Source organism: Trichosurus vulpecula, chromosome 5, assembly GCF_011100635.1.
Source record: "Trichosurus vulpecula isolate mTriVul1 chromosome 5, mTriVul1.pri, whole genome shotgun sequence".
Taxonomy (NCBI): Eukaryota; Metazoa; Chordata; class Mammalia; order Diprotodontia; family Phalangeridae; genus Trichosurus; species Trichosurus vulpecula.
This window is the reverse complement of record NC_050577.1, coordinates 69,165,374-69,191,797: the sequence shown is the minus strand read 5'-3', so window position 1 is coordinate 69,191,797 and position 26,424 is coordinate 69,165,374. Positions and strand designations below refer to the sequence as shown.

The following is a 26,424-nucleotide window of genomic DNA, read 5'->3' as shown; positions in this document are numbered from 1 at the left end:
AGATTTTCGCTTAAAAAAACCCGAAAATCTTATTATTTCCCAGTAACAATTATCAGGCCAGAGAATGCCCCCAAACCACACAGATGACTAGAAAATTTACTGGCTCTGTCTACACAAAAACAATTTTGCTGCTTGTCTGTTCTTTTCAAACATGAGACCAAAGAGCACAGATTATGCCTCTATTGTGGACAAAGTTTTTTCCTCCACAGAAATTTTGTTAATATGCATGTGCTCTCTCCCCAGTAGAGCTTGTTAAGTCTCTTAGTCACAATTTAAACAGAAAAATATTTTCAGTACACTTGGAATGTTGAAAGACCTTGGCTTTCAGGAAATGTTATATGACAAAGAGACTAAAGAAGAGAAAACACGATTCTACAGGGAATGTAGTAGGAATTGCATTTCAAAACATTTGACTTTCTACAAAAGTTTTCTCAAAAGCAGAAAGGAATGAATACATTATAGTGGTGTTTTATTCTTTTGATTCTGTAAAGGAAGAGCAAGTAATGTAGTATCATAATTTGAAAAGGATTAGCAACAACACACCAAAAATAACTATATCTGGGTTGAGAATACCTATAAATTAGTGGCTGAATAATTTATTATTCTCATTCCTCAGTCATTTATTCATTCCTTAACATGGAAAGCAGCACCCATTTGTTTTGTTTCATTTTAAAGTGATTAATAGCATTACTAAAGTTAATAATACTCTATTAAATTTTAACAATCCTAAATGCTTTGTTGCATTTAAGTTGCCAAGCATAAGGGTAGTAAAAATAGCCATGAATGTGGTTAGAAGTCTTAAAATTTAAAATAATTTTCAATCAATAAGACTGGTGGCACTGTAGTCAACGAATCGCTTTTTAAGTTGTGATTTTATTCAAAGAAGGTGGCACCATCCCTCTGTTGTCCATTCATTTTCATTCCCCAACCTTTTTTCTCTTCTGTCATTTTGTTTCATTCTATAAACAGCATTTGGCTTTGGTCTCACACGTCTGATAAAGCTAGGACTTGATACTCAAGTCAGGTACGTTGAACTGGGTCAGATGCAAAGAATAACCAAAGTCGAAACTTGCAGAAGGCTGAGATCAGTTTTTGCACTCTTTTTCAAGTACCTTTTTATTGGACATAATCAATTCTTAAAAGAAAGTAAGCAGGCCTCACGACTGAGTACTAATAGTTCTTTTCTCCCTGGTAGCTGTGGCATGTTTTGTGGAATCAGCCTTTATGGACTCTAACAACTTTCTTACTGTTTCACCTGTTGGTCCTCTCCCAAGCTTCTTGGCTTTGGATTTATTTGATACAGATGGTTGCAGCAGGGCTGCCAGCCCCCAAGGGTGGTTACTTGATTTTGAAGATCGACCTTTGTCCTCTTGTAAAATCCAAGCACTTTCTCTGGCCAGGAGTACAAATCTTTCCAGCTGACTTTCATTAACATTTCTGCTGACATTAAGACTGGGTTCAAAGGGATTTTCAATGTATATAGGAGAAGAGTCAGGCTTGTTTTGTTCTTTTCCCTATAAAATTTTTTTAAAAGAAAAAAAAAATACATTTATGGAATGCCTAAAAACAAGAAGACTTTACTTAACTTAATAAATGTATTAATTCTGATGCCAGATTCCAATAGTGGTTATAATGAATGTAAAATTTATTGCAGAGAAAATTACTAAATGTATTAACTTGGACAAAAACCCTACAGTTTTATGGAAATTCTCTTCATATGCTTCTTTGAGGAATAACAAATTATGCTAATGAGATGATATCAGTACCTCTGAAGGGTAGTTCAATCAATCAATGAGTAAGGAATTAATAAAAATTATAACAATCTATTTGGCATGCGACAGTTGAGAAGGAAGAAAAAAGAAGGTAAATGGTAGGAGATGACATTCTTGTTAATAAGCAAAAAATATTTCTATGACAGATTCTTAATAGAAACATACCTATTAATTTGAACCCCCTTAAGCACACTCGAAAATGCCCAAATTAGTACTTAGCACCACTATGCTTACACATCTATTTTGTGCATTAAAACATAATGTTTCAACAACTGAAGATATGACAGATAAGGTCACCAATAACAGAGAATCAATGCATACATACTTACTTTTCGGATATTTATAGAATTCTTATTAAAAGAAAAATTTCCAAAATATTCAAAAAACTGACACAGTAGATTATCTGGGAAAAAAAAAGTAAAATAGAAATAAATAGGAAAAATTACCTCAGATAAAGTAGTAACTAAATAACCCAACACCGGGCCCTCCCCACTACTGCTCTAGGCTCTCCTCAGGACTGTCTTTCCTATCAACTATTTCCGCTTCACACCTGCACTGCCTTGAGACCCTGTGACTCCGCCAACTCTCCTTCGCTTCCCCTTTTGGAAGGAGGATGTGACAGTCGGTGCCTCTGCTTCCCTATTATTTCCTTCTTTGGCCCCCATTGTTCTTCAAACTGCTCTACCATATTGTGTTAGTTTTCAATTCCAATGGTCCTCTCTCTCTGGCCTCTCACTGTTGGCCATCCCCTCCTTACACTCTTTCCTGCCTTTGCTTCATGATTTATCAGTACTCATCCACCTTCTACAGCCTTGCATTGCTTTACACTCAATCACCTGTCAACCCTACCTTTTTGGCAAGTCTAAATCAGGAGTCTCTCTAGACCCTCTTCCCTAACCTCCTTTGGTGTCTATGTCCAGAGCCAAGCCATTAAGCTTGGACCGCCCTGCTCTCTTCCTTCAAGTCTGTCTGTCCTCCACACAGTGGCCACACACAGCCGTCTCTAAGGGATGCAGCAGGGGCCTGGGGGAGAGCCCAGCTCTGCCACTTTCTAACTGAGCAACCCCTGACAAGTCACTTCACCCACCTGGACCTCAGCTTCCTCACATGTTCCTCACATACTATGGCTGGACTTGATGGCTTCTAGGATCACTTCCTGCTTTAAATCTATGATCCTATTTCATCCTGACACTCAAAATTTTGTAATAGCTCCCCAGTGGCAGCCAGATGTAGGTCAAACTCCTTAGCCTGGCATTCAAAGCCCTCCATGATTTTGTCCTAATCAAGCTCTCAGAATTAACTTTCTATTTAACACTGCCCTCATTCCACATCCAATGACTTAATGGTCCCTGGAATACTCTCCCCACTTTGTTCACACCATTTCCCTCAACTGGAATAGCCCCACTGCCACCCCATCTGCACCTGTATAGCTTCTCCTCCTTCAAGGTTCAATACAAATACCAACTCCTCCAAGAAGCCTCTTCTGATCCTCTAGCTGGAAATTATCTCTTCTTTCTCTGAATTCCCAAAGCACTCTGCTCAAATCTCTCATTGAACTTTAACTTTTTACCCTGGTCATATTCGAGCTTGATTAGTCTTCCTATACGTACATCTTACCTCCCCACTCTGCTGCCAGCTTCCTATAGGTAATTTCTTGTTCATCCTTTGATTCTCTCATCTCCTCCAAAAGACTGTCCCCTCTATTATCCCTCGTCTATCACTTATCTTCAATCTTTCTCAGTCTACTGGTTCCTTTCCTACTGGCTACAAAAATGCCCATGTCCCCCCAACTCCTCAGAAAACCTCCCTTGATCCTCCCATTCCTGCTATCATCTTACATCTCTTCTGTCCTTTGCAGCTTAACAACTTGAGAACGTCATTGACAGTAGGTGTCTTCCTCTCCTCTCACTCTCTTCATAATCCTCTATGTTCTAGTTCCCAATCTCATCACTCCACAAAACTGTTACAATGATCTAACCACCAAATCCAATGGTCTTTTATTAATCCTCATTCTCCTTGACCTCTGCGTAGCCCCTGACACTCCTGATCACTCTCTCTTCTCTCCAGGTTTCTGGGACATCATGCTCTTCTCTTATCTATCACCTCCTGCCTTACTAACTGAGATCATCTTCTCAATGTCCTTACCCAGGTCACACCCACTAATTGTATGGGTCCTAAAAGGTTCTGTCTGGGCTCTCTTCTCTTCTTCCTCTGTATGACTTCACTTGGTGATTTTATTAGCGCCTATGAATTTAATTATAATCCCTATGCTCAAAGTTAGATTCTCAAATCTATCAATTCCACCCTGATCTCTCTGCTGACCTCCAAACTGGCATCTCCAATTGCCTTGAAGACATCTTAAAACTCCACATGTCCAAAAGTGAACTCATTACCTTTCCCCCTGCACCCTCCCCCCTTCCAAACTTCCCTATTATTGTTGAAGGCAGCACTATTGTCCCAGTCCCCACCCAGGCTCCCAACCTAAGAGTCTTCCCAACTTCTCACTATTTCTCACCCCGCCAACATCCAATCTCTTGCCAAAAATTTGTCAGTTTTCACCTCTCTTTGCCTCAAGTCTCTCCTCACTCCAATCCATCCTCCGTTCAGCCATCAGTGATGGCTGAAGCACAACTCCTACCACGTCACCCTCCACTCAATGAACTCCAGTGGCTCCCTCTTCCTCTGCTCCACCCCATCCCAGTCTTCTTTTACCTTATTCCCCCATGTACTCTTCAGACCAGTGACACTGGCCTCCTTGCTGCTCTAGGAACAAGACACTCTCTCTCTCTGCCCTGGGAATTTTCTCTGGCCACCCCCCATTCCTGGAACATTCTCCCCTTTCATCTCTGCCCAGTGGCTTCCTTCAAGTCTCAACTAAAGTCTTATCTTCTACAGGAAGCCTTTCTCAACCCCTCGTAATTCTAGCACTTTCTCTTTTAATTATTTCCTACATATCTGGTATATAGCTCGTCTGTTCACACTGTTTGCTTGTTGTCTCCCCTAGCAGAATTGTGAACTCCTTGAGAGCAAGGACTGTCTTTTGCCTCTTTTTGTACCCCCAGCACTCAGCACAGTGCCTGGTACATAGTAGTTGCTTAATAAATAACTACTGACTGACTGCTTGTTTTTAACCATTTAGCTCATAAATGCTCAACAATCAGTGGATAAATTAACAAAAACTTTTAATTATTCTTTTGAAAATATCTAGTGTACTGCTTACCTACTGTTTCTGTGTTTTCTGAAGGTTTAATTCTATCCAAGTTACTGACAAATGTACAGTCATTCCCTTCTATTATACATTTGTCTCTTGAATCTAAAAAAAGGTAAAAGTGAAAGTTAGTGAAAATTATTTTATAATAATTTCCTTCTTTGGAAAGACATGTGATTCGTATCAATCAAAATAAGCATAAGAAGTGAATATCTTTTGTTATTAATAGCTTGAACACTGACAATAAGGTTTGTATTTACCAGCTTACTTCTGAAGAGTAGTTTATACTTCCAGCCTATACACCCTTACCATGACTGAGAGGAATAACCATAGTGGAGAAGGGCTCTTCCATCCCTCACCACCAACACCAATGACCAATTATCAGCAACAAGTAGACAAACCCTGGGAAGAGGCCCACCCAACCACCAGATCAACCCCAGAGGAGCAACCTTTGTGAAATGGTACTCAACAACTTTCTGTGCAGGTGCTACAGCCTCTGTCTCCTCAGTGGCCACAGTTGCTGAAGACCCAGAAAAGAAAGTTCTCATTACCAAATCCTTAGCACTTTCAAATGGCTGAACATCAGAAACAGACAGTGTTTTATCAATAGAAATGACATTTAGGAAGATTTATAGCATTTGCTTTGTAGCAGAAACCCTTTATATAAAACACCTCCCTTTTTGAACGTGAGTTCCTTGTTAGAAGTACCTATCTTGCTTTTCTGTTTGTATCCCCTGGGTTTGGCACAAGGCTTTATACAAAGTATGCACTAAATAGAGGCTTTTTCATTCATCATTGTTATCCCTACTCCTATTATTAATAACTAATGGACATTTATACTGAAAAGGGCTTTGTGCACATGACTCACCTAGCCCTAACAACCCTGTGGCTGGATACTACTGTCTCCATTCTACAGATAAGGAAGCTGAGGTGCAGAGAAGTTAAATGAAGTGAAGCTCAAAATCAGACAGCCACCAAGGAGATGACACAGTCAGGTCTCTCCTGAGTTGGTATCTAGCACTGTCCCTGACTATACCAGCCTAGCTCACTTTAAAAGAACATGGGAAAAAATGAGACTAGCTGTTAAGCAGTGAATGACACATGACACAAATTGCAACAAACTCAAATGATTAAATTGATCATCTGGTGGCAAGTGATCCCTATCATCTCTTTAAAGACCAGAGACGCAGAGCATCTAAGAAGTGGAAGAGATCCCAGATCATCTTGCAAAAAGCCTATCTGACCAATGTGTTTTTACAAGACCCCAACAAGTAGAAATCCAGCCTCTATTCACACAGTCCATTCCACTTCTAGGAAATTCTAATTGTTAGGAAGTTGTACCTTACGATATACCTAAAACCTGACCTACTGCAATTTCCAAGCATTGCCCCTGGTGATGGCCATGCAAAATGAATCTATTCCCCCTTGCACATTATAGCCCTTCAAATGACCTGAAAAAAACCTAGCAAAACAACAGGAAATCTAGGATACATGTGCATGTAATTTTCATTCAGTAAGAGAAGCCGAGTTTCTTTTTTTTTTCAAGTCTGATATGATCTAAAGTTAATGAATACATATAATGGGCAAGTTTTGATTCTTTTGTGAATACTGTACTTACCAAAGGACATATGCTGGGAAAGAATTTATATTAATCAAAATTATTTATACATTTTCTTTTATTTGCAATAAGATCAATATCCAAATGTCACAGCACATCTTCAGAGAAATAATGATAGCCCTGTTTATGAACACCATGCCTCTCTTAATATAGGCTAAGATGTTGGGGGCGGGAACACTTAGAGCTAGCTTGCTGCCATATTAGGAGATAAAGTAGGACTCAGCCTGTGATTGGACAATAGAGCTCGCATAGGGAGGGGTAAAGCTATAAGAGCACTCGCTTCGGGGAAGTGCGGTGTTCCAGGATGTAGTCGCTACGGAATAAGGAGCTCCCTGATTACCTCAGGTGTTCTGTCTGGTTCTTCCTCCACGAGGGTCGTGGAGGCCGGTGGCGCCCCGAAGACTCATCATGCTGCGACTTGGTGAGTGAGAGGACGGGCTAGCAGTGGGGGGACAGTAGCGCGAGTGCTGGAGATAGAGCACTCCGCACTAAGATAGTGTTTTTTGAATTTATTTTAGTTTTCAACATGCACTTTTTTAAGATTTTGAGTTCTAAAATTTCCCCCTTCCCTCCCTCCCAATATGGCATGAAATCTGATGGAGGCTACATAGGTATAATCATATTAAAAATATTTCCACATTAGTCACATTGTGAAAGAATCAGAACAAAAGGGAAAAAAAATGAGAAAAACAAACCACAAAAAAAGAAAGAAAATAGTATGTTTCAATCGAATTCAGACTCCATAGCTCTTTCTCTGGATATGGATAGCATTTTCCATCATGACTCTTTTGGAACTGTCTTAGATCATTCTCAGATCACTGAAAGCATTAAGTTTTTCTGATGTCATGTGATCTGACTTGAGCTTGTAACTGAACTTGTAATTCATTAAAACCTCCAGACTTTTTCCACAGTAAATATTGTCAAGCTACAACTCCCCCGTTCTATACTTGCTGAAATTTATTTTTTGCACTTGCATAAGCAGCTTGTAGTGAAGACTAAGTCGAGACTTTTCCAACTGTCCCTACTCAATTTCACCTCATTTAATTTAGTTCTTTATCCAGACCTGACAGGATCTTTCTGGATCCTGAATCTATCATCCAATATGTTAGTGATTCCTCCCAGAAACAAAGAATCTTGGAAAGGATTTCAGAAGCCATCTAGTCCAACCTGTACTGGGAAAGAATTGCTCCTACAACACCCCCATAAGTGGTCAACTAAGCTCTCCCACTGTCCCATCCTCCTTTGGGACAACTCTGTTATTTTTTCCCCCTTACATCAAGCCTAAAACCAGCTTCTTTCTAACTTCTACCCATTTTTCCTAGTACTACCCTGTGAGCAAGGACAAATCTACTCCCTTCTTCCACATGCAAGACCTCCAAATCCTCCAAAATGATTGTCACATTTTCCTAGCCATGTCTTCTTGTCTCTAAATCAATCCAGCTTCATATCAAATGAAAATCTGACAGGTAAACCTTCTAAGGCTTTATCTAAGTCACTGATAAAAATGTTGACCAGCACAGAGCCAAAGACAGGTCCCTTCCAAACTTCAATAGAAACCTTTAAAGTGATATAGAACCAAGAAGAATCTCCTCATAGGGTCCACTGATTCAACCAGTTATGAATCCTCCTAAACCTATCTTCATCGAGCACATATTTTTCCATGTGGAAAATGATAAAACACTTTGTCAAACACCTGGAATGGACCACAGGACACTGGATGTAGACTGATAGAGGCAGAGTACAATGCAGTGGCTTTGAAATGTTTATTTTTACTCAAAGAACAGTATTATTTGCCACGGGGAATCCACTACACTGTACACTACATCTACTGTATTCCTCTTGACTGACTGGTCTAATATTGTCAAAAAAGGAAATTAAGATGGCCTGGCATAATTTGTTTTTGATGAACCATTCTGGTTTCGAGTGGCTGATGTTTCCCTAAGTGCTCACAAACAATCTTTTTATAATACTGTGGAGTTTTGTCAGGAAGTGAAGGCAAACTTACTATTAGCCTATCAGTCTACAGACTGTATTCTCTATTTTTCAAAACCATGAATTTGCTGTTTGTCTAGTCTAATGGCACCTCTCATTTTTCAATATCTTTCTTTTTATAATAAATTTTTATGGGTATCTTGTTTTTACACCACTTCTATTTCTCCCCATGTCTTTCTTCCTCCTTGCCTCCAAGAGGCAACCCTTATACAAACATGCACCCAGGGACCCCCTCTCCTGTAAGTGGTGGGGGAGTGGTCATCTCACTCTAGTCTTTGGTCATTATAATCTCACTGCATTCAGTTATAATTATGGTTTTCCCCCATTTATGCTGTAGTCATGTACATTGTCTTCTTCATTCTGCTTATTGACTTTGCATCTGTTCATGTGAGTCTTTTCATGCTTCTCTGAATTGATAGATTTGAGAATCTAATTTTGAGCACAGGGATTAATTATAACACCACGGTTACAAGACTGAGTGACTGGAAGGATGAAAGGCTCTCAAGAGAAACAAGGAAGTTTGAAAGGGGAAGTTTCCTTATCTATAAAATAAAAGGACTGGATAAGAAAATATTTAAAGGCCCCTCTATGCCCTAAAATTCTAGGAACCTATTTGAGGAGTCTTTTTCTTAACTCATTCTTGTTGGTCTATTTAATACTAAAAATGGTTCACAAATAAAACAACCGTGAACATAAAATGCGGCATTTGTGGATGGAAATGTGACACTGATGATGTCAAACCTGACGTCACAGATTGAAACTTCAAAGGCCTATTGTCCTCTCAGCTACTGTGAGGGCTCAGCAGGCATCAGACTATTTTAGAAATAATGTAATGGCAACAACAATAAATCTGCCAGGCTATGAAATGCATGGAAGACCCATTCCAACCCCAAAGAACTGAAGGTTCCCAAGGCCAATAAGGCCATAGATTCAGCCTAAAGAAGGTCTGACTCAATCAGAGGATGGGCTGGTGGACTCTTAGGGAATCTTCTTGTCAAAGTTCTCTTAGGAAAGCAGGATTCAGAGCAATCAAGCAGTTAGTAAAGGTGTCACTTTATACTCTGATCCAGACCTACAAAGGAAGCTCCAAAGGCCCACCGACACAAATCATTTGTTCTCCCGTCCACTAGTAGGGACAAAGCAGATGGATCTTCAAATTCAGATTCATGAGGCATTTAGTAATCACAAATGGCTATCTGGTTAATAATAAAAAATTTAAAGAGAGAAGAAAAAGAAAACAGCTTCCGTTCTTACCTGCTAGATTTTTTAGATAGTCTAGAGATGGAAGAACTGGAGGAGATCTTTTCTGAAGGAAAAAGATGACCATGATTGTAAGGGAGAAATTTGTTAGCCAGGCACCAGGAATACTACTTGTCAAGGCATTCTGACGTGCCCAGCACCGTACGCTGAACACCAGAGCTCTTACTCGGGAATCCAGGGAGCCATATATGTACAGGAGTTCCGAACTTTTCATGGCAATCCTAAATGAAAGCACAAACATTTTTAAAAGAAATTTCAACTATGAAAACTACTAGAGTTCTAGTTAAAAAAAATTAATTGAAAATCCATTCTAAGTAAGAAAAATGTTTGAACATATCTAAATAGTTTAACAAATTCTATCTGTAACGAGAAAATTAAATCAATCACTAATGTGCAAGGCACTGTGCTAGGACCTAGAGAGACAAGCATTAAGAATGAAAGAATTCGAAGTGCTCGGGAATGAGGCCCCGGCTGCAAGATGACTGCGACCGAACTATCGGGCCAGGATCACCATGGCTCTTAAAAGGCTCTCCAGGTTTTTATCTCTTGTTCAGTCTGCAATTTTGGTGTATTTTTGAATGAACATTGGTGTTACAGCTGTTGCATTAAAAAAGAACTCGATCCTGTTCAAAAACTCTTTGTAGACAAGATTAGAGAATATAAATCCAAGAGACAAACAGCTGGAAGACCTGTTGATATAGGTCCTGAATATCAACAATATCTGGACAGGGAACTATTCAAGCCTAAGCAGATGTATGGTAAAGCAGACATGAATACATTCCCAACATTCAAATTTGAAGACCCCAAATTTGAAGAGGCACCTAAACCCTCATCTTGAGGATTCACTAGGGAGTGTATGTTGCTGTTTGATTCTTTGTCATGAATTAGTTGTATTACTAATCAATAGTAACAATAAATTTTAATTTCACTTTCAAAAAAAAAAAAGAATGAAAATTCCTATTTCTAATTAGTTTATATTTTTACATGGGAGACAAGTACATACATTAACATATACAGCATAAATATAAAGTCAATATATACAAAATACTCAAATATAAGGCAGTTTGAGAGGGAGGGTACTCACTGTGTGAGCAATGAGAAACGATTTATACAGAAGCTAGTGCTTACACTGCATCTTAAAGGAAGAGAGGTACTCTGTGAGGCATAGATAAGGAGGAAGTACATTCCAGGCATGTGGGATGGCCAGTGCAAAGGCAAAGGGAAAAGAGAAAGAGCACTGTGTGTAAGAAAGGGAGGGCAAGTCAGGTTTGCTGGATCAGAGTGCAAGACAAGGAGTAATGCCCAATGAAGCTGATAAAATAGATTAAGCTCAGGTTGCAAGTAGATTTAAAATCTAAACAGAGGAATCTCTATTTATCCTAGACTCAACAGGAAGCTACTAGAGTTGATTGCGGAGGGGAGTAACATGGTCAGATCTGAACTTAAGGAAAATCACTTTGGTAGCATTATAAAAGATGAACTGCAGTTAGGAGAGACTTGAGACAGTGGGACCAATTAGTAGCCACTGCAATAGTTTAGGCCACAGTGATGATTGAGATGATGTTTGGTGAGTAGAGAGAACTGGACGAGAGATGCTGTGGAAGTAAGAATATCAAGATTAGACACGTGGGGTAAGGGAGAGTGCCAGTCCAGGATGTCAAGGTCAAGAACCTGGGAGCCTGGAAGGTTGATGGCCTTCTACAGTCTGGGAAAGAGAAGGTCTGGAGAGGCAAAGATAGATAATGAGCTCAGTTTTGCACATGATGAGCTTAAGATGTCTCTGGGGCAGCTAGTACAATACTTCAAATTAAACTGAAGTACCATGCCTCATGGAATTATCTCAAGCAAAAACATGACATTTGATAATGAATGATTAAATATTCAAAACTTGTTTTATTTTTTAAATTTTGTAATACAAAACAATAAACATTCATGGTTTGGAAATATAAAGCATTTTGTCCTCAACATTAAACACCAAGTTAATTGAACTATTTTAGTGCAATACTGTAACTCATTATTTTGAATATTCCCCCCAATGACTTTAAAGACACTCACTTCTATTTCTAACTCAAGATTATTAGAAATCCTGATTTTACAAGTGATATATTTAGCCTAGTGGTTCTCAATTACCACCCTTCATAGGCTGAATGGCTCCTGGATCTCTGTAGCATTGTTTTCCAATGATTTGTAGGTGCTCCTATGTTTAATAAAATGGGAATTCATTTCAAAACAGTACTAAATTTAAAGTAATTTTTGTCACTATATATTTCTTTAATCAATGGATGCTAATGTCAACACTAATACTATTCAGGTATTTCAAAGTTTTTTAATGTCAAAAAGTGATCTTCATATAAGAAAAGGTTGAGAAGCACTGATTGTCTACAGAGAGACAACGGAAGCAAATATCCTCATTGAACAGCAAGCACTAAATGTTTTAATAACTTTCAATGTACTTTCTAAAACAATTAAAAATTCCATAAGCCCAACGTTTACATGAAGAACTATTAAACTAGCTTGATATAAAGTAAAATTAGCAAGGAACTAGATTTTAATAATAATTTTCACTAAGTTTTCATATTATTAATAATTAATTGGAGTGTAAAACAAACTCAAAAGACTCATTCAAGACCATTTGCAATGTGCTGTAAGCACTAAAAGAACCAAGCAAGGACTAGTAACTTCCAGAATAATAAGCATTTTTCACAATGTCCATAAGTTCACTTTGTGTAGCTGAGGTAAGAGGAAAGCTCAAGAAGAGTACACATTTAAATAATAGACTTTTATATTTAACAAAACTAGGGATGATATATTTTGGCTGTAAAGTAACATTCCTGTAACACAAATGTTTTAAAAACCTGTACTGAAAAAGGAGGGAATGATTTTACAAGTAAAGGTAAATGTCCTTATGTCATATTTTAAGCCCTACACATCAAATGCAGTAGTATTATGAAGGCTTGGGGAAAAAAAAAAATCTTGGTTTAGCTGCAGAAAACTCCCCAAGACTATGAAATACATTCATTTTACTTGAAGGTTACCAGGTAAGAAATTCATATACATTTGCAGTACATATAAAACTCCAACCATTGATGAAAGTGAAATCCATGATAAGTTTACTGATTAAATTTTAATCTCACCAAAAATAATCACAAGCTCTCCCCTTTATCCCCCCCTCCAATTTCCAAGAATAATTCTAGACTGGATTTTCTCAAGCTTTCAGTCATCTTAATTACATTTACGTAATCACTGGTGAATAAAGAGAAATGAAAGTAAAACCGAAACACCCATGAGAGTAAGATGCAAACAATGAACTTAATATCATTTTATTTACTGAGAACTGCTGCAAAGAATTCTTTGTATGAAAACTTGTCTTTTTTTTTTTAACCAAAATTGTTAGTTTATAGATTTCTGAGTACTAAACAACATGGAATTTGGACTAATAAAATGGAAACATAATGAATACATCTAAATATATCTCAAGAACAGAAGTCAACTCTACATTGAAAATTGTGTAACCTGACCTAAAACTATAAAAAAGAACGAAGTCAACAGCTGCTTAGTACAAATGACTGGACTTTATAAGCAATAGAGAGGTGAAAAAACTAGCTGTCATTTGATGGCTTGATAGTAAATACTATAAATAGGTATTTTCTACATACACCCTCTTGTCAAATTGCACTAGTAAGAACAAGAAGTTTCTCCCCAATAATGAATATTAGCTTTTTCAATGTTCTATTCTGCCTAAAAACGAGCTAGATCATAAGTCATAACACATGTGCTTTACGAGCATCAAATGACTTGTATAAGACTTAAAAACATTTAATACATTTTGCAAAACCCCCAAATATCTGTTTGAGTTTTAAAATGACCATGTTTGGATGCATAAAATGATAAATTCTGGAAATCATACCTATTATTAGCAGTCAAATCACACTGAAAACCAGAAGCCTGATGAGAGAACCTCACCAGTGGACAGCGAGCATGTAGTATCTTCTGCACGCTGACACAGCCTGGGCCAAAGTTGTCCAGGCATTCTCCAATCACAGATAGAATCCTTTGAGTGGCCCATCTTTCAGAAGGGACATTTTTCACCCGATATTCCACTAAAAATGGTCCTGCTGTCTAACAAGAATACATATATAAACATTAGTTGCTTAAAAAGTACAACTCTTTTGAAAATATATTTTGAGTCATTTTACGAAAAAACATTCTTAATGCAATTTGAATAAATTTTTAAAAATAAAAATTTTAAAATCACATTTCCCCAAATTTATAAACAACTAGTAAATAAAAGTTGCCCTTTCAGTTAATGTACTATCCATACAATATCACATACTTTGGATATCATGTCTTACTATTACACCACAAGCCCTTTTACACTACAAAGGTTTTTAAAGTCAAACGCACCTCAACACCCCCAATATGTTACTCAAAACCCCCAATAACGTTATTTCCTCTACCAATTTCTTTTACCAGCAGTTTTTCATTTGCTTGAGTTCTTTATTGAAAGAAAGGAAAAAAAGGTTACTATTATTTTTAGAAAATCTCTGTAATTCAGTTATGCACTGCTTTAAAGTATTTTTGTAGTTTCCCTAAGTTTTTCTTATTTTGATATATAAAAGAGATGATTGCTTTCCTAGCTCCTTTCCTCAAAAAACAGAAGGAAAGAAAGGGGAAAAAAAAGGCCTAGAAAAAGCATAAGGAAAATAGGGACCATGATAAAAGTGGATGTCAATTAAGGAGCAGGAAAATGTAAAACTAGCCAATACAAAATCATCTCAAACAAGGTCAAAGATGATCTTCTTTGAACAACTGGCACTTAGTGCCTGTCAAATGAAGGAAAAACAAATGGGAGAGGATGGCACCCATCTCAGATGGACCTGCGATGTCATCCCAGCAAGGATCTCCTGGCAAGAAACCTCCCTCCACTGAGGCAACTTGATAACCCAACTTCCATAGTCTTAAGACAGCTGCCTGGGGCACTAAGTGTTCTGTCACCACAAAGCCTGTGTGGAACAGAAACAGACACTGAATCCAGGGTGCCTCTTCAAGCAGAAGTAAGGGAAGTAGCAGGGCAGCTAGGCTGCAGTGGTTAGAGTGCCAGGCCTGGAATAAGGAAGACTCATCTTCCTGAATTCAAATGTAGCCCCATACACTTACTAACTGTGTGACCCTGGGCAAGTCACTTAATCCTGTTTGTCTCAGTATTCTCAGCTGTAAAAAGAGTTGGAGAAGGAAATGGCAAAACATTCCAGTATCTTTGCCAAGAAAATCCCAAATGGGGTCAAGAAGAGTTACATACCACTGAAACAACGCAACAACAACCAGGGAAGTAGAAAGTTTGTCAAAGGGAAGGTGTTCAATCATTATCAATCAATAAACATTTATTAAGCCCCTACTATGTGCCAAACACTATGTTAAGTGTTGAGGATACAAAAAGCAGAAAAAAAAGTCACTGTCCTCAAGGAGCTTACAATCTAATGGAAGAGACAACATGCAAACAAATATATACAAAGTAATATACATGTAAAAAGTAATACATGATAATTAGGAGATAATTAAAAGAGGAAAAGAGCTAGAATTAAAAGGGGTTGGGGGGCAGCTAGGTGGCACAGTGAGTACAGCACCAGCCCTGGAGTCAGGAGGATCTGAGTTCAAATGTGACCTCAGACACTTGACACACTAGTTGTGTGACCTTGGGCAAGTCACTTAACCTGAATTGCCCCACCTTCCCCCCTCCAAAAAAAAGTGGGGGGAGGTTAGGGAAGGCTTCCAGCAGAAGGTGGGATTTTAGTCATCATGGATAAAAACGGATACTATCTCAAGTTAGGATATGTGATTTTATTGGCTTAAGAAATAGCTAATAAGAAAATTCTACCAACACCATAGTGTAGCTGCTCTGCTTAATTTTAAAAGTTGTCTGGGGTCCTAAGATATTAAATGACTTGCGTCAGAGGCAGGACTTGAACCCAGGACTTTCTAACTCTGAGGCCACCTTGACATCAACTCTACCATGCTGCCTCTCATGTTTAGCCATTGTCACAACTCTACTTGTGGGAACAACATCAAATGCGGTATTAAGGCTGGCAAAAGCAGGGTTTTGACCTACCATATCAGGGACACAAGGTCTCTTTAAGTTTATCTCTACTCACTTGAGAGTAATTAACCAATTTCCCAAAAATCACAGACCTAATGGGTCAGACCTGGAAGAGAAGCCCAGGCTCTAGCATAGTGCTCTTTCTAATACTTTATGCTATTTCCCAATATCTATATGGTTATTCCTAATAGCAATATGATAAGTGGAGCACCATTGTAATTCACCTCTTTTCTCTGTTTTCTACTTTGAAAATAACAGGGTCATCTTTAGGCGATGGAAATTCCAAATATTGTTACAAACTAAAAGGCTCAGAAATATAGAGAAGATGAAACCAAATCAATTAATGCAGAAAAGCGATGCCAAATTCTGTATTTAAGTAAACAACTGTGAGATACATCATTCAACGCATCAAGAGCTCAATGACTTATTTTGTTGGGGATGTTATCTTCTTATAAAATAAAAATTCCATGAGGACTGGTACTCTCACTTTTGTGGTGGCATTCCCAATACCTAAGAGGACTTGGTACACAGTGAGGGCTTAACAAATGCTTGTTAATTGATTGAGGAAATTCATACTTCAGATAGAGGTTAGACTGTAGGACTTCTGAGGTCTGTCCTAACTTAGAATGCATAATTATATGAATTAATATTACTAAGGTCATTCAGTCAGCAAGCTTCTATTTAGCACCGGGGATACAAAAGCAAAAAAAAAAACCCATGCCCCCTGATCTCTACATGCAATCAACTATATACATATATGACACACACAGTATAAATGGAAGGTAACTTCAGAAGGAAGGGGAGGAGGAAAAAGGGGGAATAACTTGGAAAGGCTTCTTACAAAAGGTGGTGAGTTGAGGATTGACAAAAGGGGCAGCCAGGTGGCGCAGTAAATACAACACCAGCCCTGGAGTCAGGAAGACCTGAGATCAAATCCAGTCTCAGATACTTAACACTAACTAGCTGTGTGACCTTGGGCAAGTCACTTAACCCCAACTGCCCTGCCTACCCCCCTCCAAAAAAAAAAGAATGGAAAAAAGTCAGAGAAACTAGGAGGCAGAGGTGAAGGAGAGCATTCCAGCCATGAAGAATAGCCAGTCCAAAGGAGTGGAATCAGGAGAGAAGTGCCCTGTGCACAGATAGCTAGCAAGCCAGTGTAGCTAGATTGTATAATGTGGGGAGGGGAGCAGAGGATAAGATTGGAAAGACAAGAGGAAGCCAGTTGTGGAGGGCTTTAAATACCCAACATAAGTGTTTATACTTGATCCTGGAGGTGACAGGGAGGCACTGGAGCTGACTGAAATGGTGTGGGGGTAGTGGAAAGAGAAACATGTGATCTAGGAAAATCACTTTTCTAATAAGAGGGAGAGGGCCCAGGAAAGGAGGCCAATTAAAAGGATACTGCATAGTGTAGGTGAGAGATAATGATGGTCTATACCAGGGTGGCAGCTTTATGAGCGGAAAGCAGTAGATGTACACGAGAGGTGTGAATACAGAAATGACCACCTCTGACAATGGATCAGATATATGGGCGAGTGTGGGCAGAGTTGAGGCAAGCCTGGGTGACATGGAGGAGGGTGGTGCACCTGACAGTGAGAGGAAAAGTTAGGAGGAGGAGAGGGTTTGAGGAGGAAAGATAATGGGCTCTCTTTTGTACACGCTGAATTGAGATTCATGCATTGACAACTGAACCCAACCCACGTGAGGTGATAAAATCACAACAGGTTTTCATTCTACTATATACCAAAGAGGAAGAGAAGAGGGCATAGGACAGAACCTTGGGGGGACACCCACAGTCAATGGGCACGACCTGGATGAAGTTCCAAACTAGGAGTTTGAGAAAGAGCAGTCAGACAAGTAAAGGTGAACGGGAGAGAATAAAGTCACGAAAACCTGCAGAGAAGAGAGTATCCAAGAGAAGAGGGTTTTCAACCATGTTACGGACAGGTTAAGAAGGATGAGCAGTGAGAAAAAAAAACATTAAATTTGGAAGGAGCAATCTCAGTTAAATGATAAGATCAGAAGCAAGACTGAAGAGAGTTCACAAGTAAGCAAGAGAAAATAAAAACACCTAGTATAAACCGATTTTTAAAAAGAGTTTAGAGGCAAAAAGGGAAGAGAACAAGAGAATAAGAACAAGGATGGCAGAATCAAGTGAGGATATTTTACTGATGGGGAGACACGGGTGTGTAAAATTGATCTGATGAATGGAAGCAAAGGCAGGGCTAGAGTGTGACCTCAATTTTTGGTTGGGAGTGAACCTGGATTTTACATAGGCCTTAACAGACTTTCTACAGAATTACTCCAACTTTTGAAGATCTAGTTTTTGGGTTTTTTTAGTCATCTCTGCTGCGGCAGCTAGGTGGTATAGTGATACAGCACCAGCGCGGGCATCAGGAAGACCTGAGTTCCAATGAGACCTCAGACACTTACCTATGTGACCCTGGACAAGTCACTTAATCTCAAATGCCTCCAAAAAAAATGTAAATCATCTCTACTGTGGGCAAGATAAGGCATTTCTGAAATTATTTTGCTCTGTATGTTAGAATGATTCTTCCAAGAGGTAGGAAAAACAACAAGCAATAGTTTTTACTCTGTAGAAATATGATTTTCTACAGTTTTCAAATTCACTTTGGAGTTTTTCAAAACTAAGATTTATTAACTATTCCTCATAATTCAAAAACTAAGACTTATTAAATATTCCTCACAACAATTCTTACATGGAGCTAGTACTATTAACCCCATTTAAAAGTTGGTAACTAGTGCAGCTAGGTGGCTCAGTGAGTAGAGCACAGGCCCTGGAGTCAGGAGGACCTAAGTTCAAATCTGGCCTCAGACACTTGACACACTTACTTAGCTGTGGGACCTTGGGCAAGTCACTTAACCCCAAATGCCTTGCCTTCTCCCCTCAAAAGAAGGACAAAAAAAAAAGTTGGTAACTTAACTAAGGAGCAGTTAGATTAGGCAGTTTGCTCACTAAAATGAAACAGAAGAGAACTTAGAACCACTTAAGTTCCTAATCTGCTCCTCAAATCCACCAATTCACACTCCTTCCCTAAAAGAAGGTGAGTAGAAAGACAGAGAGTATAACACTAGCAAAAACTCTAAGTTAATCATATAAATAGCATTTGAATTTCATTTGTAATCTTTACAGATATTAAATTTAAACTACTGTAAAACTCAGTACATCAGATGAAAATCTACTCTATTTTAAACAGTAAAAAAAGACCTTCAATTTTCAAAGAATCACATAATTCCAGTACTTGGAAGGGACTTCAGTGATCGACTACTTCAAAGCATATGTGAAAAATCTAATCCCTCATAGGACACACCCAGCAAGTGTTCTATCCTTTCATTTTCCTATTCTTGAAGCTTAAAATCTCAAAGTTGTCTACTCTATTAGAACAGTTACAAAGTGAAAATTTTCCTCTAACTTAAATCTATATGCAATGTACGACTAAATTAATTAACAAGGACTCCACAAAAACTTTCTTTAAATCTTCAATTTTTAAGCGTTAGACCAATATCCAAAACTTCTCCCTCAACCAACACCAAATTTCCCAGGTTCCTACTTTCAGTACTTTTCTCCTTTTTCTTCTGAATTATTCAAAAAGCCCTAAAATAGTTCTTATTGTCTATGTTGGCAATTCTATCAAAAGAAGCTGCTCTGAAGAGGTCACACAATGACTGAGAATACTCCATTTATTTGTGATATGCTTCCTACTTCATAACCAGTTCCTAACTCCCTGTACCTCTCTTCTTAAAAACTCAGAGAAAGCTTTTAAATACACAGAAGGCCTTTCAAAATTCTAGTTAATCATTTCTCTTTGTTGATTAATTTCTTAATTTCAAAAATAACTGTAACAGCATAGAGAGACAGATTCATACTTACCTTTGTAGCATGGTTTTTCCCAATGTCATCCAGGTCCAAAAACATGTCCAAATCACATCCTAGTTTCCCAAAGCTGTTTACTGATGAGCCAAATGGTTTGACAGTACAAGATGGAAAATATGCAGCAGCAATATCCTCAATGAGAGAGCAGGTAAGGTATCGAAGCCTAATGTTCTCCTCTGTTATTTGTAACATCTTCATGAGAGTGTTTATTTGGCCTTCTACCTAGCTGACCAAAACAGAGACACAAAAAAACTCAAGAAATGACAGAAGGAACAAGTCAATTAGATGACTTTGTTTACAATTTGTTAATGCCTGTGATCTGCTAGTTTCAAAATCCTTGAATTATTTATCTCTGAAGCTAAAAAGCAAAACAATACCCCCTTTCTCTGAAATAATAATTAAAGTGAAAAAATGAAGACCAGAATTATGATCACACCTTTTCCAGAGAAACTACCATCCCAAAACAACAACAAGAACCCAAAACAAAAAACCTCTGGCAAAGAACTAACGACTCATTTTGGGGAAACAAAAATAAAGAAGAGGTGCAAAAAACAACAAAGATGACAATTTGAGAAAATAAAAAGCAAGAAAACACCACTTTTTACAAAAAGAAACAAAAATGATTGGCATTGAGAATTTTTTAAATGAGATTAATAATAATGATTTTTTTAAAAAGAAAACTAAAAGCCAAGTTTAAAGGTTAAGATACAGCAGAAATAGGCAAGGCGTTTCAAATTATGTAAGCAAAAATTCCAGTTTCCTGAACAATATGGTATATTTATCAAGATATCTATTATTTAGTTACCTTTAAAACAGTGAATCTTATTACTCCTACATACCTGCAAAAAGACAAGTAAAAATACATGACTTACACTTTCTGCATGACAAAGTGTCTGGATAAGATCCACATTTAAAGGGCTAGACTGGTTACTACACCGCACAAGCATCCCATCTGAAGTTTGGTTTGATGGATTCTTCAAGTTTAAATGAACGAAGCGAGATTTAAAAGGAATAGGAAACTCTGTTTCTCCACGAGGGATAAAAGTTGCATCCTGTAGTGAAGCTATGCTTTCCTTTTTGGAAAACTCTATAACAGCATGAATACCCTATTGAAAAAAAGCCACAAACATAAGAAGAATTATATGGCAATAGATGTATAATCACTGTCCATCTGGTTTTTAATCACTCACATTATCAAGTTATATTTTAATGTAATTACTAAATTATAAACATTTTCTCCCTTTAAATCTTTCTCTTTTCACAAATTTCTTACTATTTTGCACTTCCATATAAAGATAGGGATAGAGGATGAACATATTAAGCAAATATCATTTAGAATAAAATGTAAAAAAAAAACTGGATATTTAAGCAACAAACTGAAAAGCTAAAAACAAGATTATCTTGTCCATGGCTAACCCTGAAGCAAGCAAATAGCTACTGTTACTTATAAATGATGAATCCTGCAGTTACAATTTCTATTTGTTGTAAGAAAGAATACAAATAAATTTCAGTAGTCAAAGAATACAAAGAATCCTATAGATCTGTATCATTTGGCAGAAATGCACTCCTTTCAGAACATTGTATATAGTGACAACAACATAGTTCAACGATCAACTATGATTAACTTCTCTCTCCTCAGCAATACAATACAATTCCAAAAGACTCATGATGGAAAATGCTATCCACATCCAGAGGAAGAAGTGATGGAGTCTGAATGCTGATAGAAGCATGCCATTTTCACTTTCTTTATTTTTTTGTAGCTTTTTTCCCTTCGGTCCTGTTTCTTCTTTCACAACATAATATGGAAAGATGTTTTACGTGATTGCACATGTATAACCTATATCAAATTGCTTACTATCCTAGGGAGGACACAGGAATAAAAATCTGGAACTCGAAATCTTATTTAAAAATTAATGTCAAGTGGCACAGTGAGTAGAGCACTGGCCCTGGAGTTAGGAGGACCTGAGTTCAAATTTGGCCTCAGACACTTGACACATATACTAGCTGTGTGACCTCGGGCAAGTCACTTAACCCCAACTGCCCTGCCTTCCCCCCTCAAAAAACAAAAACAAAATAATGTTAAAAAGAGTCTTTGTATGTAATTGAAAAAAATAGCATTAAAAGAAACAAATGTACTCCTTTCGCTGAACGAAGTCCAAAACAGTGACTGAGCTTCCTAAGAAATCTAAGAGCATAAACTACACGCATGAAGTTCATGTTGTTTCCTCACTTAGTCATGTTGTTGTCTCTCAAACTTTGAACATCCTGAGAACTTACAAAGCTTTCGAAGAAGAAATGATTAGTGATTTCTCCATGCTGACATAAATGCTTAAGAAGCTTCTTCTCAGGAACTTTCTTGGAGAAGCTTATTAAAATGGACCTTTGTGCCTGCTCGCGTCTTTCTTTTTGCACCTCAGAAAAAGTCTTTTTCGTGGTCTTTTCTTGCAAGCCTATGAAAATGACAAAAACATTTTTTCCCCACAAATTAATATTAATATTTAATTTACACTCTGAAGAGGCTGTGTAGTACAATGGATAGACAGCACCGGAGGCATGAAGACCTGGGTTCAAGTCCTGCTTCTGAGATATGCTACTTATATAACCGTAGTCAAGTCACTTAGCCTAGTAATACTCCAAGAAATTGTCTAAAACTGTAAGTTGGAGGAGGGTTTCCAGTGAAAGGCATTCACAAACTGGAAGCTCCCTCTATCGATACTGGCTAATGAGAAATTGTATTTTCCTCTTTTTGTTCACAGTTCTTCAAATTTTGTAGGATTCATTCCACGGGCACTATAGATAAATATAATAGGTTAAAACAGAGACTATGGAGAATTCTAAGGATAGCTAGATGGGAGTGTTGACACAGTGTGGCAGGAGACAAAAATAGACCTGTTTAGTATTGTGGTTGTAAAGTTACACTCATTTAATAAAATTTTCTCTCAAGCTGCTAAAATACTTTCTGTAGAGCTCCAAAGGGAAGAAGTGGTAGTGGTAGTATCAGGGAGCTAGGATTAATCTCAAAGTAAGGAAGAACTTTCTACCAATTAGAGTAGTCCCAAGATAGAACTTCTAGCTTAGGAGCACTAAACATTTTATCACTGTAACTGTTCAGAGGCTCCCTGTACCAGAGATATTTTAAAGAGGACTGCTGCACATGGTAGCAGGCTGGACTAAATAATAACTAATATCTCTTTCAATACTAAGATTCCGGCACTAGCTGCTAATAAAATGAAATTACCCTCTTTTCAAAAATTTGAGTAATTCAGACAAGGAGATTTGTTATTAGTTATTGCCTATGTTACGGCGCAATGTTTGTTTTTATTTTTGTTTTGGTGGGGGGCTGGGGGAGTAATCTAAGATTTCATTAATACAGATCAGAAATGCTAATTTAGAGGTACTACAGTAGCAAAATGAGTACAACACTAGATCCAGAATCAGGACGACCTGAGGCCAAATCCAGCCTCAGACACTTACCAGGTGTGTGACCATGGGCCACGTCACTTAACCTCTTTTTTTCTCAGTTTCCTCATCTATAAAACAAACACATCCATAAAATGAAGAGAATCTCAGGGGTTCAGACAATATTTGTAAAAACCCTTTGCAAACCTTACAGTGTAACATAAATGCTAACTATTACTGATGCTGTTATTGTTATTACTGTTCAGTTACCCAGGGCACTGAGAATTTAACTGACTTTTAGGACCATGGATTTAAAGCTGGAAGCTCATCTGCTCTAACCTCCTCATTTTACAGTTGAGGGAACAGAAACCTAGAGGGGTTAAATGACTTGTCCTGTCCAAGACCATATAAACAGTAAGTGGAGGAGTTGGGATTTGGGTCTGGGTCCTCTGACCCCAAATTCAGCACCTCAAGTTCAACACTCTCTGCATGAAACCAGTGCCACACAGCTCATGTGTGTCAGAGGCAGGACTTGAAACCAGGTCCTAAGCCAGTCTTCTATTTATTACCCCAAGCAGTTTCTCAACCCAGTAATTTCAGTCAGTGGAATTATCTTCATGACACCAACAGGGAAACTGAACTATCCCTATCAGTCAATCCAACATGTCCAAAGTCACCAAGGCTACCATCGAGGCCCTGAACCCAACTGGGTGTCCTCCCACACTATGTACTCCTGAAGAAGATTCATTTGCCATAAGATGGCATCCCAATGACTGTTTTGTTCCTTTCAGAGAACCTAAGGGAAGAATTTTCTCCTATAATTTAGTAAAGACTGTTCTGGACCTTTTTTAAACCATCCGACATTTCTAATGTGACCTTTGTTTATTATTCCAATATATTCTAGACTGATTGGTCCTTCCTTTCCATGTAATCTAAAAAAGACACAAGCACAAAACCTCAAGACGGAAATTAATGGGTTAGTCAGTTTACAAAAATCATTTGTTACTCTATTCTGGATTAGACCTTGGAGTTTTTAACAAGAAGAGCCAGCTACTAGCTCACAATACAAAATTAATGCCCTCAGTACCACTGAAAAGTGATACCAACTCTTTCAAGTTCAGGCTTTCCATAAGCTCACTCAATGATTGTTTGTTTGTAATACAATAGATGCCTAATTAATATTTACTGATTGAGGTCCTGGTGTTATCAGTAAAGGCACTGACAACCTCCATCTCCCTGGGGGATATATACTAATTCACTTAACTCTAGGATGACGACAAAAGAATGCTTTACTATTACCACTTAAAATTATACCTAGAAGAATATTAAATGGGTCTCAATAGGAATTGATCGGATTAATGATATTATCAGGATTAACACAGCTAGCACTTACATAGTGCCTACCACTTGACAGGCACTTTACACATATGACCTCATGCATCCTCACAACCTTTCCAGGGAGGTACTGCTATGCTCCTCATTTTACAGACGAGGAAACTGAGGCAGGCAGTTCAGTGACTCGCCCTGGGTCACACAGCTAGCAAGTGTCTGGGGCCACACTTGAACTCAGGTGTTCCAGCCCCTTGGCTGCCTTCCTAGACCAGTCTTCCCAGGACACTGAAGACTCCAGTGGATGTACGGGCCAGGTGGAACAGGCTATCAACGCCCCAACCTGAAGCCCCAGGGCCCTGCGGGGCGGTCTGGGGGTGCGGTGGGCGGGGAGCCAGAGATCCTGCCTGGGTTCGGGACCCACGTGTCCAGAGTCCCCTGGCCCGAGGGTCTCTTCCAGCCCTGGAGCACCTCCAGCACCACCCTCGTAGGGAACAGGGGCCCAGAGAGGCTAAGGGGCAGCTCCAAGGTCAGCAAGGCTAGGGGAAGAACCCCCGGCCCAGGACCGAGAAGGCCCAGGCTGAGCCACGTCCCCTCCACCCCAAGGGGCCACAGACCCCAGACCCTCTCCCCCTCCCCGGGGGCAGGCTCTGAGGGGCGGGGCTAAGGGAGACCACGCCCGCTGGCCGCGAGCGCCCCACGCTTCCTTCCCCACCACACGCAGAGGCAGCCTGGCTGAAGATAACCGCCCGGTCCTACTCACCTGGCTCCGCGCTCCCCACAGGCGGCTCTTCTTTTTTGAGGATGGCAGTTCCGGGAGAACTGAGGTGCCGGTGAAGAGCGTCAAGAAATCGGCCCCTACCGTGGGCGCAAAGGGGTAGACGGGTCACCAATCCCACGCGGGCCGCCATTGCCGCTTGTTGCCGGGATGGGGGAGGGGAAAGCAGCTAAAAGTAAGGGTCAGGAGTCGTCGTGCGCATGCGCCCTACGGTAATCCGGATGGAGCGTCGCGTGGGTCAAACCACAGCGCGCGGACATTATTCGCTTCTGAAGGAAGAGGCGGTCGCTGCAACCTTGAGGAAGAGGAGTCCCTAAGATCCGTGAATGCAGCTTCCCCCTGCTCCCTGACCAGGGTCCTAAGAAAGGAAAAGCCGAGCCTTTCGCCCTCCCCGCCCTTACTCCAAGATTTATAAATCAAGTGGCAACATTAAGAAATACACTCAGAGCATCATCCTGAATTGTGTATTGGGGAGGGGGCGGGGCGCTCCCTGCGTGACTCTGGTCCCGTCCCTTGGCTACCGCGGCTTCCCGTAGAATAATGAGGTCATCGCACTGGATATGGGCCCTGCGCGTCTCCGGACTTGCGTCATCTGAAACATAGGGAGCGAGTACGTGCGCGTGCGCCAGAGTCAGGGGCGCTGGGTTCAAATGATACCACGGATGTTATCTATTCAGTAGCATCTACGTAGGATCAAACGAAATAATATATAGCAAATTTCAAAGGCATCCTAAGTGCTTCATTATTATCTGTTACCACTGTAACATCAACAATGCATTATCGATCTGATTATTAGTATAACTATTAAGGATGCATTATTATTATTATTAACAGTATTTATTATAATATTTACTATTGTGATATTAATTTTAATAGTTATATATAGTAATAGTTATTAATAATGGATAGAGCACCAGGTCTGGAGTCAGAAAGATGTGAGTTCAAATGCAGCCTCAGACACTGGATGGCTGTGTGACCCTGGACAAGTCACTTAACTGGTGTTGACCCGAGTTCCTCACCTGTAAAATGAGGACACAGCGGAGAAGGAAACAGCAAACCATTCCAGTATCCAGTATCTT

General features: G+C 39.2%; 1 protein-coding gene and 1 pseudogene across 1 annotated transcript; one reads left to right on the top strand and one right to left on the bottom strand.

Annotated features, from left to right (window-relative positions):
• Window positions 1-452: 452 nt before the first annotated feature.
• On the bottom strand, window positions 453-25,529 carry LOC118851698 (mitochondrial poly(A) polymerase). Its single transcript, XM_036761213.1, has 9 exons — window positions 25,331-25,529; window positions 22,117-22,289; window positions 20,712-20,945; window positions 19,837-20,061; window positions 13,758-13,969; window positions 9,845-10,071; window positions 4,993-5,085; window positions 2,102-2,175; window positions 453-1,514 (listed from the first exon to the last, which is right to left on the bottom strand). Exons 1-9 carry the CDS (start codon window positions 25,476-25,478, stop codon window positions 1,158-1,160), a joined length of 1,743 nt encoding a protein of 580 aa, XP_036617108.1. The 5' UTR covers window positions 25,479-25,529; the 3' UTR covers window positions 453-1,157.
• On the top strand, window positions 10,308-10,728 carry LOC118851699 (annotated as a pseudogene).
• Window positions 25,530-26,424: the final 895 nt, after the last annotated feature.

Coding starts and splice junctions, on each gene's coding strand:
- LOC118851698 (XM_036761213.1), bottom strand. CDS start 25,478: ATGGCGGCCCGCGTGGGATTGGTGACCCGTCTACCCCTTTGCGCCCAC. Junction 22,290..25,330: donor TGTGGGGAGCGCGGAGCCAG/GTGAGTAGGACC, acceptor TCATTTTCATAG/GCTTGCAAGAAAAGACCACG. Junction 5,086..9,844: donor CTATCTAAAAAATCTAGCAG/GTAAGAACGGAA, acceptor ACCTTTTTTTAG/ATTCAAGAGACAAATGTATA.